Source organism: Fusarium vanettenii (assembly GCF_000151355.1).
Source record: "Fusarium vanettenii 77-13-4 chromosome 13 genomic scaffold NECHAsca_55_chr13_4_0, whole genome shotgun sequence".
NCBI classification, from domain to species: domain Eukaryota; kingdom Fungi; phylum Ascomycota; class Sordariomycetes; order Hypocreales; family Nectriaceae; genus Fusarium; species Fusarium vanettenii.
The window spans coordinates 91,004-108,289 of NW_003315834.1; the positions used below are offsets into that span (position 1 = coordinate 91,004).

The 17,286-nt window shown below is 51.4% G+C and overlaps 4 protein-coding genes across 4 annotated transcripts; 1 reads left to right on the forward strand and 3 right to left on the reverse strand.

The window, feature by feature from the left end:
• Positions 1 to 1,637: 1,637 nt before the first annotated feature.
• On the reverse strand, positions 1,638 to 3,591 carry NECHADRAFT_97942 (uncharacterized protein; the record flags this gene model as incomplete). Its single annotated transcript, XM_003040923.1, has 5 exons — positions 1,638 to 1,689; positions 1,739 to 1,998; positions 2,068 to 2,497; positions 2,536 to 2,704; positions 2,745 to 3,591. 5 exons carry the CDS (start codon positions 3,589 to 3,591, stop codon positions 1,638 to 1,640), a joined length of 1,758 nt encoding a protein of 585 aa, XP_003040969.1.
• A 929-nt stretch (positions 3,592 to 4,520) lies between these two features.
• Positions 4,521 to 5,919, reverse strand: NECHADRAFT_88068 (uncharacterized protein; the record flags this gene model as incomplete). Its single annotated transcript, XM_003040924.1, has 3 exons — positions 4,521 to 4,865; positions 4,916 to 5,423; positions 5,471 to 5,919. 3 exons carry the CDS (start codon positions 5,917 to 5,919, stop codon positions 4,521 to 4,523), a joined length of 1,302 nt encoding a protein of 433 aa, XP_003040970.1.
• Positions 5,920 to 6,576: 657 nt separating this feature from the next.
• NECHADRAFT_88069 (uncharacterized protein) lies at positions 6,577 to 10,777 on the reverse strand (the record flags this gene model as incomplete). Its single annotated transcript, XM_003040925.1, has 9 exons — positions 6,577 to 6,595; positions 6,697 to 7,356; positions 7,406 to 8,183; positions 8,243 to 8,591; positions 8,641 to 8,661; positions 8,818 to 8,820; positions 8,874 to 9,080; positions 9,129 to 9,929; positions 9,986 to 10,777. 9 exons carry the CDS (start codon positions 10,775 to 10,777, stop codon positions 6,577 to 6,579), a joined length of 3,630 nt encoding a protein of 1,209 aa, XP_003040971.1.
• Positions 10,778 to 14,862: 4,085 nt separating this feature from the next.
• NECHADRAFT_19162 (uncharacterized protein) lies at positions 14,863 to 15,474 on the forward strand (the record flags this gene model as incomplete). Its single annotated transcript, XM_003040898.1, has 2 exons — positions 14,863 to 15,300; positions 15,352 to 15,474. Coding segments are annotated over 2 exons (561 nt in total), but the record flags the coding sequence as incomplete, so codon positions are not given.
• Between the last annotated feature and the right edge of the window lie 1,812 nt (positions 15,475 to 17,286).

Genomic DNA, 17,286 nt, shown 5'->3' on the forward strand with positions numbered 1-17,286 from the left:
GTCGTACTGGCCTCGGGGGGTGAGGGGGGATGACCAAGTTATGTGGGCAGACTGGCCGCCTGAATGGGACTCATCAGTGGCGATGGCGACGGTTCCCGAAGTCTGGTACTGCTGCCAGGGGCTTAGGGAGTCCTTGTCCTCGAAGCCTCTATTGACGAGGAGCTCCGGTGGACCTTCGGGGACGGACGATGTGGTGGACGAAGCCTCGGCGGTCGAGGTTGTCGTGGTGAATAGCGTGCTGGAGGTGATGGTGGAGGAGTCGGTCGAGATGCTCTCGGACGCGCTGCTGGTGGTCGAGACGACGGTGGAGGAGTCGGTGGTGCTCAATGACGCTGTCTCAGTGGTGCTGATGGTGGCACTTTCAGTGGTGCTCAAAGAAGCCGACTCGGTAGATGAGGAGGCGGTCTCGGTAGTGCTCAGGGAAACAGTCTCGGTACTTGAAGACGCTGTCTCGGTGCCGCTCCAGGTGGTGGACTCGACAGTGCTGGAAGCGGCAGTCGAAGCAGAAGTGGTGACGGACTCAATAGAGAGAGAAGACGATGTCACTCGCGGCCTGCACACTGACGCGGCGGCCTGATGACCAAGAGCCAAAAGCTGAAGAAGGGGAATAACGGTTCTCATCTTGGCGATGATGTAATAACGAACGACTGGAAACGAGTGACTGGTAAAGAGTGACAATCGCTGAAGACCGAAATCCAGGAGAGAAAGTTTGGGATGCAACCTGTTTAAAAAAGACAGCCACCATCGGGAGGTGACTTTGCCAATCGATCTCACGCGGGTGAAATGAGGTGCCCGTTTACTTCGTAGAAGCGTCCAAAGAAGCCTGGCTCGCTGGGACTATTGATTTGTGGCGCTAGATAGCGTAGTTGCTCTTGACATGGAGGACGGATGGCGACGCCTTTCCAGACTTGATATCGTGGATGGCGAGTAACATCTTGGTTTCCGTATCTTGGCATGCTTGTCTCCAACGATAGTGAGAGCTTGCTGATGCTGAACGACTCTTTACAGCGGTGATAGAGAGAATCACCCATGCTCTCAGCTCAGTAACAATGCTTCAGGCACTTGAATCCTTTCTGTGGGCCTATTACGCTAGTCAACAACACCATCCTTGTTGGCTTTCAGGGCCGTCCGTCTTGACTACAGACATCATTGGTTGGCCAATTCAGAGCGGGCCGCGCCAGCGCCAACAGGTCGAGAGTTTGCTTTTGTTCCCTTTCTTCGAGGATTGGCCACTCAGAAGACTGTGCCTGATCAACGGAAGAATGTGCCGAGACAGAAGCATGTGGAGGCAGGGTGTAATGGAAATACAATTAACACAGGACTAGCAGAGCGATGTGCAATTAGGTAGACTGAGATGGGTAACTGAATAACATGTACGTTCCTTCATTAACTTCGTGCCAGCTTCCAACTTGTTGGTAATGCCAGTTCATTCAAAATCAGGGCACCAGCTTACTGCGCTACTGGTGGAGAATTAGGCAACGAGACTGGAGTTGGAGGGTAGTAATACTGTTGGCTGTGTTGAGGTTGATGGGTAGGCTGTCCGTTCTGCCATTGAGTAGCTGGCTTATACTGCTCTTGAGGTTGACCAGGAACAGAGTAGTGCGCATTGGGTTGATACTGAGGGGCAGTGTTGCTTGCTACAGGAGGAGGAGCCTGATATTGCGCTGCTTGATATGGTGCTGGTGTTTGCTGGGGCGGTGCAGGTGTATGGGCAGTTGGATACGCAGAATGGGTATACGCTTGCTGATGAGATGCTGGTTGGTAGTGTTGAGGATTGTAGGTAGGGTGTGGAGCGAGAGGATGCTGTGGCGTGCTGATCATCGAAGCCCTCCTGTTGGGGTCCTCCTGGGGAGGAGGTGGTGGGACCTGGGCTTGTTGATATGTTCCGGTGTGTTGGTACGTGGCTTGTGGATAGTACTGGGCTTGGGGAGCAGGGGCAGCTGGTTGCTGGTACTCGACTGACGGTGTTTGAAGTGTAGGCACCGCTTGTGGTGTCGCCTGAGGAGGCACCGAGACTGGTGGCACCTGGACTGTAGACACGGGCTGTGGTGTTGGTGGCGGATGAACCGAGACTGAAGCTGCTTGAGCAGTTGCCGGCTGAGGAGTTGGCTGAGGGGGGAGAGAGATGGGAGGAGGGTATCCCGCTACAGCTGGCTGAGGCGTTTGCGCTGGGAGATATGTGTAATTCTGGGGCTGTTCCTGAGCGGGCGTTGGCAAAGGAGCAACAGAGTACTGCTGGGGTGGTGGTGGCTGATATGATGAACCCGTTGGTGCAGGCGTTTGAGCCGGAAGAGCGCCCTTGATGCCCGACATGTCGTACATTTGAGTTGAGGGGGCAGGGTTGTTTGGTGGGTTCGCCGTCGTCTGCGTAAAGTAACCTGGTTGCTCATGAGGCTGTGGCTGAGAGATGGCCGGGGACTGGATATTTTGTTGCGCCTGCACGACCTGGGGAGGATATCCCACGGCTGGGGTCTGAGGCGGCGAGAGGACTTGAGAGCTGAATGAAGGTGTAGAATAATGACCAGGTGGTGGAACTTGTTGCTGAGGGAGAGCCTGTTGTAGAGAGGCAACCTGTTGAACCTGCTGTTGAGGGATGGTTTGATGCTGGACGGGGACTTGCTGGGGAGAAAAGACTCGTTGCTGCGGCGCCTGTTGACCAGGAATTTGCTGCTGGTAGGAGATTGGTTGCTGGTAGGGCTGTTGGCTTGGTTGCTGCTGATAAGAAGCCTGCTGTTGAGGAACACCTTGCTGCTGAGGGACACCCGGCTGTGGAGGATAGCCATAATATTGCGATGCAGGCTGCTGGCCAGTGGCGTCCGGGATCATATACTGTTGACCCTGAGGGGCCGGTGTATAAGCCATAGGCGCCTTGAAGTCCTGAGGATAACCGTTCGCATTCAATGCATAAGAGGGAGGAGCCGGCGTCTGCCCATCGGCTGGAGTGTATGGCGGGGGAGGAGGAATGAGAGGTGCTTGAGAGGAGCTACCAGCGGCGGCATAAGGGTACCCCTGCTGGTTGTAGGGCTGGATCGAATATCCAGCTTCGGCGGCCTTGGCATCTTGGACGGCCTTGAAGACACCGGCCTTCTTGAATGCCTTGAGGGCATCCTTCTTCTTGAGACGATCCGTGTGCTTGTGTTCAATGGCCATTCCCGCTCCATCGAGGGCAGCATGCGTCGCAATCTTGATGGCGGTTTCGTTGGCAACGATTGACTGAATCCCATGCTCTGCTCCAGCAGTAGCGACAGCGTCGGCGCCCATAGAGCCAACTCCCAGTGTGACAACGCCGATAGTGCCGCTAACAGCCATGCTCCCTAAGACATCTCGCTTTCGTGTGTGATGCGTCGCCTGGAGTCTATTGAGGTGTCGCTCGATGATCTCGCGCTTCTTGCGGGCGTTGTGAATAGCGGGTGCGGCCATGGCCACGCCGATGGTCGACACTCCGAGAGTGAGGGGGATGGCCATGCCTGAGACGGCCGTAGAGGTTGCGGCACCGGAGATGAGGCGGGTGTAATGCTCCCACTCCCGCTGGAGCTCCTCGAGATTGAGTCCCCTGCACTTCTCATCGTAGGCCTTGAAATCGAAGGGCATCTTGGCGAGTTGTGCTGGTAGAGCAGCACTAACAACGATGATGATAGATGTCAACCAGACAAGACCGAGCGAAAACGCGGGGACAGCATTACCTTTACATAACTTGTCTTTATCAGCGGTCGAGACCGGGTAACTCGGCGGGATGAGGCACATGTCATTTATTTCTGGTTACGGCTGAACTCGAAGGACGCTGGAATGAGTCTAGACTGAAGAAACTAGTCCACTCTCCCATGCAAGGACAAGCCACGCGAGGCACAAAGGATCCATTCCTCCACTAACGGCAAGGCAGATACGCGAGCTGAGTTTCAGAAAATTAAATAAACGAGCGCCATCTCCGCTTATGTGCTCCCAAGTGCCGTGCTTAACGCCCGAGGGCGCCGCCAGGGCTTGACAGGCACCGACCAAGCATCATCCCGGGAGGTTGTCACTGGTGCGGCTTCTAGGCATCGCCAAGCACTTCGCTAAGGTTATCAAAGTTGGAATTTAGCCTTGGCGGATCCTTTCTATTTGCTCTCGGTGCCTGACAAGCATGTCACTCGTTTAACGTCGACTCAACAGCCTTCTTCTCTAGGGAACCAATATCACGCGCCATTATTGAATATTGTCAGCAGGGCTTTGGACGGGTCATCCCTGTTCCGTCGCATTTGGTGCGCGATAATCGCTTGAGAGGGTGACATCCCGACCATTTCGCAAATGCTTAATGAGACCCCATAGGTTCAATCATCGTTAATCGCAGAGAGTAATGCGAACGCATACTGACGATAGGTATCAACATGACTTAGAATTGGGTCCATCACAACCTTTGAGTACGAAGTTATATGTGCATGTCTCTCTCTTTCCTGCACCCATCCCTAATTCGTCGCCCATTCCAGCGCAGTCATTTCGTCTCTTGAGCTGCACTCTTAAGAGCCTTGAACCGTGACCAACAATTACAGGCGACTGCTAAGAGCCCTTCTCTTCCGCTCCTCAGGCAGCGGCTTCGATTTCTCATCATCCGCCTTTTCGCGCGGGTCATCCCAGGTCGTCGTGCTTGAATTGTGGTCCACGAAATAGATACGGCCTGATTTCTCCTCCAACCTGAGCTCCCAGCCTGCGGGAAGTGGCCCAATCTTGAGTGTGTTGGAGACAAGCCTGGCTTCCGTGCTGCGAGGGTCGATCCAGGTTGTTTGACCCTCATTGTGGTCGACAAAGTATACCCTGTTACGGCCCGGGGCTATCTTGACTTCCCAGCGTGGAGGGAAGGGTGTTGACATCTTTACTTGCCGGGGGAGACGCTGTGTCAAGTTAGCATGGTTATACATGGGCTGACCAGGACTGATCTCACTTTTCCTTTGCCATCATGGCACGCCGGACAGGATTCTCCTCTCTCGCTTGGGGTCCAAACATGGCCACAGGGGGAACAATGAAGTAGGCGCCCATCATCGCAGCTCAGCCCGTCCAACGACATTGGCAGGGCTTCAAGAGCGAGAACTTTCTGGTGCTTTCCCAGGTGTTGATAGAATTCCTTGACGTTTTGAGACTCCTTAGTAGGTGGTTCCCATTCATCACATAGAAGGCATGAAGAGGTTCCCAAAGGCTTGAGAGGTACTTGGCTCGCTTTCAAGATTTCGGTAGGATTCTCCTCAGCCGTGTGCGTGGCCTCGATGTGCTCTTTAATTTTGGACATAGTTTCAAATGTTGGCTTCTCAGCGTCGTGGCAACGACTGCAGATCCATTGCTGCACGTGTTCAGTCATTTCGTGAGTGAGCCATTCCTTTTGAGTCGTAAAGAGACCAGAAGTGCAGTCTTTGAAGGTGCACACATACGCCTGAAGGTCAGCTAAGACGTGCTTTCTGCTCAGTTGTTAGTTTTAACGGCAATGGTTTGTCTCTGGTCAAACGCTTGCCTCCATTCCGCTTGGGTACTCAGAACCTGGGTTGTTCTGCAGTATGGGCACTCGATGGGTTCTCCAAATTCCAGCTTCTTTCCGTTGAACGTCAAGTGGTCCAGGTCCGGAATGTCCTGGCTCGTAGCTTCGTCAGACGAACTGATGAAAGAAGTCGCGGGCGAAGAGGTTGACGCTTGCTCGGTCATGTCGTCAGAGACAAGATCCTTGGCTGTTGCAGGTTGAGCATTTTTGGCCTGTCTATACCGGATGATCATGCGTCGTTTGGTAATGGCGTTTCCTAGACGCTGTGCTAACCAAACTTCATCCTTAACCTTTGGAAACTTGTCCTTCACGTGAGTGATGTCGGGAGAGTTTTCACGTGGCTCAAAGCTGTCCGGACTTGGGACCTGCTTCTTGTCATGGTCTGAGGAACCCGAGAGGTCAGATATGGGGGAGGCCATATTGAAATTCGCAACTGCGACCTGGTTACAGAATGAAGTTAGCTCTTGATGCGGTGATTGTCTGATATGGGAGTTGGCTGCTTATGTGCCTGGCCCATGTCAGCATATGGTCAAGGCAGACGTCAGGTCGCATAATGATGCCTGATTGGTGCTTTGAAAGCCACCCAGTGGCGCAGCTGACATGGAATCCTAGCATACTTGCATCCGTCATCAATCTGGTGCAGACAAATGATATCAAGATGAATAAGTTGATGCGCTTGCATCTAGAATACGAGAATACCAAGGTTTCAGAACGACATGTTCTAGTTGTTGGGAAGTTACTACTACAGGTATCGTCTGAATTCAACAATCCATCCTCGAAGCATCTCAAGGACGGCTCATGAGGCGGGCACCAATGGAAGCGACTCTGCCCAAGTGAGTAAGATAAACAGGGTTGAAATCGCACATGGACTCCCTTCCTACGCAGCATGCGTCCGCTTTGAGCCTCCAGCATTCGGTCTTAGATTTCATCGACGCTTTAGCACTCCAAGATAACACAATTGACTATTTGATAGGGATCCTAGGATGTCGCATTAAGGCAAATAAGTGCGTGGACTACAGAAAACAGAACTCTTAAAAAGCACTGCAGTATCTCCAAACGAAAGCAGGTGCATCAAATCAGTCCAGAGAGCCACCCCTACAAAGAAAGTCAAGTAGCTCTAATGCACCTCGACATATTCCTTTGAGTCCCAAGAGATAAGACTCTTCAACAAAATCCCAACCCCAACCCGCACGTACGCCTCAGGTTTTCCCAAGGACGAAGCAGTGATGACCAAGACATAGTGCAGGGCAGAGTCATCGGAACCGGATGACTTGGCCTTTCCAATGACAATGCATCGAAGAGCCCCGAGCTGGTAGTATGTAGAAGCCCCCAGATCAAACCTGATTCCCTCCAAGACCCTCTCCGGGTCGGCTGACGAGGAGAACCTTCTTGCCGACTTTGACCTGATAATAGGGGATGAATTGTTCTCGTTGGTCCCCCAGTATTGCCTCCCGGTCTTGGCTTGAAACGGAGACTCGTAGTCTTTGGTCCAGTCGACTTTCTCGAACGGCGCATCGACATAAGTGATGCTACCATCGTAGGACATCCAAGACCAAGATGGCACATTTCGATCCGCTGGGTAGGTAATGCGAGCCAAGGAGCTCGCCTCTGGTCGCTGCCACAGGAGACTGCGCTCGAAGAAGGCCTGGAAGACACCATACCCTCCCCTTGTCTCGAAGGCTGACATCAGTCTCTTCTCCAGACCAGATATGGCAATCGGTCGATCTGATGATTTGGTAAACTTGAGTGTCGAGTACATTTTGAACAGGTTCTGTGAAAGAACAATCCTGCCACCCTTGTAGTACTCAAGGACAGAGTTGGGAAAGTCAGAATCGCCCAAGAAAGCTGCTTGGTCACTGGGGCCGGTTAGCTAGATGCAGAGCATAGCGATGTGGATGGACGTACTTGGTCAACTTCATCAAGCTCTCGCAATGTACACCATTGCCACATTCTAGGTAAACCTGAGTCGCGGTAAAGTGGATGGATCGGCGTGCCAGTGCTCTCTCCTGCAGCACCCATCCACGCTTATTCAGGGGCGCCTCTTCCATATCTTGGGCAAAGTTGTCGATAAACTTACAGACATAGCTGATAACTCCAGAAGGGGAACGCAGCATGACAAAAGATCGGTCGTCTCGTCTCGTCTCCAAGAAACCTTCAGCTGATGAGCCGGCAGAGCTGGCCGCAATGACGCAAGTGGCATTGCTGAAGACCTGCTGCATTCGAGCGGCTTCACGCTTCCAGTCTTCATCATCATCTTGGATAATACACAAGGAATCAATCCATAAGTACCTTACGTTCAAGCCACGTGCGGTCCTGATAGCCTCTTGGAATGTACGAGGGAGGCGACGGAAGTCAATTGCCTTAGTGAGAGTCTCGATGTTCTCCTTGAGGGCCCGGAACATCATAGCGCCCTTGCCCCAGCAATGGCTCAAGGCGAAATACTCGTGTGACTGCATGACCTCACCGGATATCAGCTGAAGCTTAGGCTTGTCTAAGACCCCGAGGTCAATGACACGGGTTGGAAGCTCTGCCGGGTTGAGGCTCGCGTCGCGTAGGTGTCCATGGTGATGTGTCTCTCGACAAACCCGTAGCCATTCCCGGATAAAGGCAAACTGGGAGGGGCTTCCAGGTTTGGGCAGGTGAGGGTATCCAACCTGGGCATCTGGGCTGGCCGGAGCTTGCTCTGCACCGGCTCTAGTTAGCGGGTTTGATGAAGTCTCGGGAAGGTGCTTGTTCAAATACCAGGGTCTGAATAGAGTGACAAAATCGTTGGGCCATCTGGCATGATCCGCATGACAGAGTCGAAACGCCGACTCAAGAGCCTCACGTTGTCCTCCAATTTTAGCTTTTCAGCAACTTGGGAAAAGAGATCGCAAAGATCACATTCCTTGGATCTCGCCTTGATATCACCAACCAAGCTACCAAACTCGAAGCCTGGCTGCCAAACGTCCAATGACGTGCACTTGCGGCAGAGCTTTGAAGGAGCTTGAGTAGGATGCCGATGGGACCAGTCAGAATTGGAGAACAAGCCTTGTGCAAATTCATTATCGGCTTTTGACCGCCAGGTGTCTTTGTTGAGCCTGTGTACTTGCTGAGTTTCTTAGTATTGAGTGTAGCGTTGCGGTGAAACAGGAACCTACCTCCTGATCAACGGTCAGCAACTACAAGTTCTCGGGCATGTATACTGTTGCTGACCATCTGGAAGGTGACTGGTTAGCGACAAGTCAGTTCAAGTAAGTTGCCTCCTCATCTCACATTCTGTCGCTAATGTTAGTACATGAGTCCTCACGGATGAGCGATCCAGTATGTCAACCTACATACTAAGAACACTTATTAGTAGACACCTCAAAGTGGGAAGCAAGGCCGGACTTACTTGCTGACTGGTTGTTGTGTTAACCATTAGGTGGCTATTATTAACCTCGTCGTCCGGTCCCACGACATGGACGTCAAACGAGCCCTGCTTCTGAGGGGCTAATCTACTTCTGGGCTTCTCGCCGGGAGCAAGGCTCTGGGGAGACTCTTTCGATCGCGGAGGGTTTGTTCTGGCTCGTGCCTCGATAATAGGGTTGATGAGATACCCCTGGTCATTTGTTGCTTTGTGGCAGATCTCAGTTAGCTTCTCACGCACCTTGCTGCTCGCACTGCGTATCTTCCAGTTAGGAACTAGCATGTGCGACTTCACTACCTCGAGCAGGTCCTGCAAGGCTGTGTTAGAGCCTTCGAGGATTTTTGATAGGTTGGAAAGCCACGCCTGCACCTCGGTGTGAATGACGAACTCATCGTTTACCTCATTCCAGAAGTGTGCACAGCTGGCTTTTCGGAAGTTAAACAGTTGATCGTATCCATGGAGCGTCCAGATGAGAAATTCGATAAAAACACAGCCTAAAGACCAGACGTCAAAGACTCGCGGGATCTGTGGCTCGTGGACGAACTCGGGGGAAAGGTATCGTGTGGTTCCCGTCATGGTCTTGGTTCTCTCTTCGAGAAGAATACGCCTCTCTGTTGCTTCGGCATGAAACTTTGCCAATCCCACATCAGCAATGCGCAGGGTGCCGTTGTAGTCACCCTCTTCAAAGAGAAGTATGTTTTCGGGTTTTATGTCCCCATGGCGGCGATTCTTGGCATGCAAAATGCTAAGGGCATCACAGAGACCACACATCTGTTTAAGCATCCAGCCCATCATCTCACGATTCTTCAGGGGGATGGTTTTTTCTGTTTTCCAGAACTCCTTCAGGTTTCCACGTTCGGCCCATGGAAACAAGAAGCAGCCATTCTCCTCAGTGTGATATTGGTATGAGGCAATTGGCTTGATGAGGTGGGGGTGGTCGATTTTCTGGATGACGCTTAACGTGTCTTCCTCTTGGTGAAAGTAGTGACCCATCTGGGGCCAGATGGTCTTGAGGGCGACGCGAATGGGCCTTCCATCCTTCTGAATTTTGTTAATGACATTGCATGCTCATAGAAGGATACTAGCTTGCAACATACCTGGGGAAGAACTTGCTGATGTGCCTCGTGTACTTTAATTTCTCGAACCGAGCCAGACAGCCCCCCATGAGGTCCACTCTGTGGCTGGTCTTTGCTGCTGAACGGTACAAATGGCAGAGGACAGCGCTTGTGAAGCTTGTATACGAAATTTTCCCCAGTAAATACAGGAGCCATGAAAATCCATTGCTTCTCAAGAAATTCGCATCGTTGAGCATGACGCCATGAACGAAGCGGGTCCAGGACTGAACCAGTATCAGGGGCTGGGCCGAGTGACTTCAGGCGCTTGCCACTTTTTGAGCCGTCTGGTTCACACAGAGGTAAGTGTTCATCGCTCAAGCCGCTAGCATATATCTTAGCCGTAGCAACAGCTTTTCCGCACGAGACCAGAATGAGGAATATCTTGATGGCCGGCTTGTTGAGCACGTAGTTGACGAGGCTGGCCAACTCAATATGTAGGTTCTCTTTCATGAGTTCGCCCTCGATAGCATCAGGAGAGGCAAGGCGGGCTATTTTATCGGCTGGAATGAACTGCTTGCCTTGGTTGTTCACTTGCATCGCGTGGAAGATCTCGTCACAGAGATCAAAGTCTCCATCCGTATCATCCGAGGTATCATCCGTAGCATCATCTGGGACATCATCCATGGAAGCATCCATGGAATAATTCTTGGAGTAATTCTCGGAATTCTGCATGGTAATGTCCATGGCATTGCCCATGGAATCATCCACAACGTCCATGGGCTCTATGGTGAGACGGGTGGGTTCGCCCGATAGCCAACTCTCAGAGGAACCCATCATGGTAGTTGTGCCAAGCGCTCTTGGTTGCTCAAAAGATGGTATGAAAACCGCAATATCTATTCAGAAGGGGTTAGACAACTATGCTGGGCCCATTCCCCTCAGCTGTCTAACAGGAAGCATACCTGGTTGGTTCGATTGTGTGCACGATCCCGGCGGCTACCCGTGTTGGTGGCTGTCGAGCAAACGCTTGACTCGAGATTGTGACGTAGGTAGGGTAACGTAACACCGAAGAGCCTTACCGGATCTTGGTCTTGGTTAAAACAACAAAAATAGCCAGGCCAGTCCGTAAGGGACCAGAAGGGCAAGTCAAATTGTAAGGACGAGTCAAAGTGTGCCTTGCGACTGGTAAAAATGGATTGGGTGTCTTGTCTTGATCAAATCTGCCTTGCGACCCTTGTCTCTTTAAGAATGCTTCTGCCCCTCTCTTGAAAATCAGGCTCTCAGAGTCTCACCCACCCTCGATGGAGTCATGCACCGAGGGTGATGGGAACTCACACACTCTCTCCAATTGCAGCTTGCCTCAGGAAACTACGCATGCATTGCGTCAAGAACATCTGCATGTGCGGAGTACGGTGTGATTCTTCAGGGGGAACTGGTCATATGAGCAAGCTGAAAGTGCCCCTGGGCAACAGCCACAACGGCTATGTTTCAGTGTGATTCGTGCATTTTGGGACGGCATCAGCAGGCTGTCAGTTGAAGCCTTGGCGAGGAACGGGGGCCAAAGAGGCAACTTTCACTCACATCCAACAGCTTCAGAGCCTGGTCACTTAGCGCCCGGTCGTATCACGTTGAGGTCAGGGCGATAATAGAACGTGGAGTGCGACATGCATTGATTGTAATTCTATTTCGCAAAGCTGAACCCGGTGAAGAGCTGCAGCTGCGGCTGAGCGGGATGCTAACAGATTTGGCTAATTCCAAAAGGAATGCAAATATTGGATGTATGTAGGTATGTAGATAAGGATCCAAGAAGAAGCAATTTGGTTGTCGTGCAGTTGTGGGGGTTCGCTCAAAGATTGACGAAAGATGAAGGAATATCTCGACCTAACCCGGACTCTCCCAATCCCTCATATAAAACTCCTATCCAAGCCAAGGAGATCCGTCAAACATACTGCTGGGAGAATTGAAGGCTGTTTCTCTCTATGACCGACGCTGAATGGATGTTGTGGCGACTGAGTGGGCGATGAGGAAATGGCGCTGACTGGCTCGGAAGAATAACTCGGCTCGAGAGGGTAGTTGAAAACTTGGCTGGAGAGAGTACTTGAAGATGAATTTGAAAATCTGCTGCCCGACAACGGGATCTCAAGTTGGCATGGTACAGTCTAGGCCTCTCTCTGTCACCATTCCCGGCTCTTCAGCCCGAGCATGCTCCTGGGTTGATGCTGATATGATAGACGTTGTGCTTCATCTCGACACTGAATGTACCGAGGGGCAGCAAACCCCGGAGCCGTCGTTCCAGCTGTTGTGTGGTGATGAGCTTGGAGTGGATCTCAAAGGTGATCGGCTTGGAATCCTGGCTCATGGTAATCGACAGTCGTTGGAAATGCTTGGATGGAATCTGGTCCGTGCGATGTATATCCTTGTTTGACACTTGATGCCGATTTCGTGTTAAGGTGGAGTTGGTATTTGTTGAGCTCTGGTTTGTGCGATGAATGGTAACTTGTGACGGAGACCGGACTGCAGAGGGAAACTGAACAGTTTATTAAGCTGAATGCGTTGCCACCCTGGGTAACCTGGTGTGTGTGGTTTGGGGCTGAAGGGAACTAGAAAAACAAATACCAAAACAAGACGGCGCACGGAAGGCCTCGGTCTGAGTTAACGCCGGAAATCTGCCCAAGTGGCGTACGCACTCACAGCCAGGCGTGCCAGGGCAATACACCATCGCCCGACTGATTTGGAAGCCGGTGCCGGATGATCCAGCTCAGCTGGGAGCAGCCAAGTTGCATACGCCGCAATAGCCGACGAGTCATTGGCTATGAGAGCGGCTGATGGAACCGCCATGGCTGTGGCTTGGGGGCCAATATCTAACCGATGGTCGCCGGCCTGAGACATTGGGTGGATGGTTAGAACGCCATCGATTGAATTGTCTCGACGAGGCTCTCGCTCGAGAACCAAAGACGTATAAGGCTGCGGTGTTCAAGTCATAGTGTCGACCGTTAATTTCATTGTTCTATCATGGTGTCTGATTTCTACGTGTCAAATCGTGTCTTATTGCGCCAAGTGTCTTTTCAACGCCCTCAATTCCGTTGTTCAGTTGCGTTTGCTGGCATTTCGCCTTGGCTCCGAATACGGGTGCCTGCCGCCGCTGCATGCGTCAGCTCACCCGCGTGGCGCCTTTTATTAGGTAGAAACAAGCGGTGATGGCGCAAGGGGTGGAAGATGAGTCTGCCAACTCCTTGTTGAACAAGGGCCGTGTTGAGGCCGAGTCTCGAAACGCTCCTCAAAACGACAATAGCGCATCCCAGTTCGACGATACGATTAGCGAGGTTCAATCTAGACGCCGTTCCTTGCACGGCCCCTCGCATCTAGACAATCAATTCGAACTCAAGATCAATCCTGCAAGCGAACCAGATAAGAGCGCTGACACTAAGGCCCATCGCCAGAATGATTCTCTCTTGGCCGGCCACGCACCGCCACCATCTGACTCAGGTTTATCCGAGTTGAGCCAATTGAGTTTCTACAGCATTCAACCAGTCATTGACAGAGGGAGCGCTGTTCACATGACCTGGGAGCAGTCACAGCCAGAAAACCCCGGCCATTCAACATCCGACCACCCTTCCCAGGGATTTTCAGACATTGAAATCAGCAGTTTGGATAGCAGTCATATGGAGCCTCTAGACTCATCAAACCACGCCAACGGGGCCACGACGGAGCCTGTTGGTGACGATGAAGATGTCGACGAGCCTGTCAATGACGATGAAGATGACAACGGAGTGACCATGGAGACTGCGGATGATTCTGAGGACGACTCCATCCAAAACAGGATCTGCTCTTCTCTTGTACGGTCAGCGTTTGACGCAAGAGAATACCTTCCTCTTGACCAGCTCTGCAAGATTCTGTCACCTTCTGTGGTCCACAATCTCCTGCTTCAGCATTTCGACACCGACAATGCCTCAGAGTATGAACGCGAGATCCTCGGCACCCAAGACGAGACTCCTGCTTTGCCTCCGCGTCGGCGAAGAATACTTGCCATCTTGGTCTTGATTGGTCAAGTCAAGAGATTGCCCAAGTTCATCAAACATGGAGTAGACGACACAGCACTTCCTTTTCACTTCAACCACATGAAGTCAAAGCGACGAGTAACCGTGTCGTACATGCCTCACCCACAAGACGAACCTCGTCAGGAGAAGGGCCGCACAGGTCAGAACACTCGCCGACGCGACGAGCCTATTCTCAAGAAGTTTGATACATGGCCTTGCCGCATAGCGAAGGAGTTCACGCTCTGGCAGTCAATCATACACGTGCCATTTCTTCAGTTCCCTGGTGACAAGATCTACTTCTACGACCTTTATCAGGATTCAACCCTACCATTTGATCGTTATGACCTGCAATCAACTGGTGGTTATGGAAGTGTTCGCAAAGTTACCATCCACCCCTCTCATTACAACTGCCATGGGAACTCAAAGGTGACTATTCATCCTCTCCTTACCTTTCGTCAACTATTAGTTCTCTTTACTGCAAGTCTCGTCTTCATTCCATAGCTGACTTGATGGCAGGACCAAAAACGCGTTTGTCTGGCCGTCAAGAGGCTCCATACTCCGAATTTGCATGATTATCTCCAGGAGGTCGACCTCTTTGACAAACTGGGCGCAAAGATCAAAGACCCCCTCTCAGAGCACTTGATACCACTGCAGTTGACGTTCAAGCACGGAAAAGACTACTTCTTTATGTTTCCATGGGCCGACGGGAACTTGAAACAACTCTGGAGCACACGGACGGGCAACCCCGAGAACGCAAAACAAGTTTGTTGGTTCATATCCCAATGCAGTGGTATTGTCAGCGGCCTGAGGAGGGTTCATCATATCACTACAACCCGGAAATCGCTAAAAACTGTTACTCTGGACGACTTAAATCACGTGAAGGAGAAACTTCTCGGTGCCAAAGATTGGGGCAGACACGGTGACATCAAGCCAGAGAACATTCTTTGGTTCGAAAACTACAACAACAAGCAAAACCATCTTGTCATCTCCGACTTCGGCCTGACCCAGTTCAACAGCGCCCACTCTCGTTCCAAGGTCCAGCAAGGCCAGATACAAGGGTTTTCGGGCACCTATCGGCCACCAGACTTGCACATTGAAGACCAACCGATTTCTCAAAACTACGATGTTTGGTCTCTAGGATGCGTGTTCCTCGAGTTTGTATCTTGGTTCCTCCTCGGTCACGATGAGGCAGTTTTTACCTTTGCCGACGAACGTTTGCGCGACGAGCCAAAGGGGACCATTGAGGAAGATACGTTTTTCATCTTTGAAAATGGTCAGGAAAGCACGCCAAAAGATGCTAAACTGAAGAAATCGGTAGTGAAGGTAACGTTGACAAGCCATGCCATTGGACTCGGGACTAACTTGATATTGCAGTGGATTTACAAGCTGCACAAGAACCCTCACTGCTCCGGCCTTCTTCACGCACTCTTGGACTTGATCCAGTTCACGATGCTGGTCCCGAGCTCCAAAGATCGATGGAAGACAGATTTGCTCTACATTGAATTCCAAAAGCTTACGTCAAAATGCAAAGAGAGTGGTTTTGACAGTAGGGGATGTCCTGGCAGCCCCAATCCTGATAGATATCCGCATCAACCAGAAAAACCTCAAGAAGTTCGTACTCCCCATCCACGCTCATAATTTACCAAACTGACTCCAAGACTAGCAGGACGAGGGTTCATCAAAAGTCAAATCACAGAAACCCGCAGACATTGATACCACTCAGAACGTGACAGAAGTATCTGCGCCACAAACTCCGCCTTCAAGCCCCGGCAAGAAAAAGACAACAGTTCGAATGTCTCCATCAAAGAGGGCCAGAAATTCCATCGAAGAAGAACCCGACAAAGAGATACAACCCGACCACGTGGATGGCCCTCAAGATGAGCATGTTGGGTCCCAAAATTCGAGAGTGCCGTTCAGTATCAGCGACAGAAATGCTCACAGACTTCGAGGCACTGAAACCCCACCCAGCGGGCTTGAACCAGTACCAGAGAGCATGGAGCACCAACTAGATGGGTCCGGATCTCAGTTTGCCGGCATTCTTGACATACCCAGCCGATACGGTACCCCACAGGAGGCTTTCGGCGATTTGAGCGACGACAATGCATTGAACGAGCCCATGACTAACGATGCAGGGACTCAGACTCAAAACATGAATGCTGAGCTACCTGAGCCCAATACGAGCAAGAACAGACCATCAAGCCATATGTCAAGGGTTGATGTTGTTCCAGAACCCTCGGCACCCACAGACCCTTCAGATGCTGGTCGACACTTAGCTACTGATGCTACACCAACGGTCACCCACCGGTCTTCGAGGTGGCACAACACTAAGCACAGGGCTAGACAGAAGCTCTGGGACTGGCGACGCGCTGCTAGAGAGCACATTGATAGAGCGCCTGGGAAACGAATACATAGAACTCTGTCAGTCTTCTTCGGCAGAAAAGAACATAAATCTAATACGTAATGGGAAAATGAGAAACGAGGGTTGCTTCCTGGGCCTGTATCTAACACATAAGGTGGTGGAGGTCATGAACCTAAACGAGGCTGATGAGATATGACTGATAATTTCTCCCTTGAGCTACTAATATTAACATCTGGCTCTTAGTGTTGACATCCCGGTACATTTTCTATGCCAGATCATTAAGTATTAATTGTTCCCCCGTCATCTTCCAAGTGCAAATCAATGCGTCCCCATGCTCCCCGTTTCTCCTCCGCCCCAAGATGCGAAATGCAGCGCCCAAATCGTTCACGCCTTTTCCCCGGCAGCATTAAACTTGGTCTGCCACTCCTCACAGTAGTCAGCCATGTGCTTGGGTACTGTTGGGATACCCAGGGGGATTGCTTCAAAGTTTTGTTGGTGTCGAAGATAGTTGTGGATGTTGAGTGTGACAGGGAGGCCATCAGTGTTCTTTTTTGTCAGGGGTGTTCTGGTCGTAGAAGGTGGAGAACAAGTCGGAGGAGGAGAGCTTGTCTCGCTTACCGTAACTGTTAGAGAGTCTCATTTAGTGCGGCATTGGGTGAGCTTACTACACGAGAGTCATGTTGACAGTGAGTTAAAATGACGGCCAGCTGTGTTCTCTGAGATTCGACAGCACTTTGTGATATCTGTACGAAGAGAGATAAAACAGTTGACGATGAGATTGAACTTGATGAACCACTAATTTCTCTTTCAGAAACCGTCCTCATTTATTCTCAAATTGGCCAACCCATGCCTTCAGGCAAGATACCCTGACATGGGGGCCTTTGAGGCTCCGGATGGAACCCCTTCCCCCTACAATGACACAGTTTCCCTGAGTTGAACATTCCCTTGAA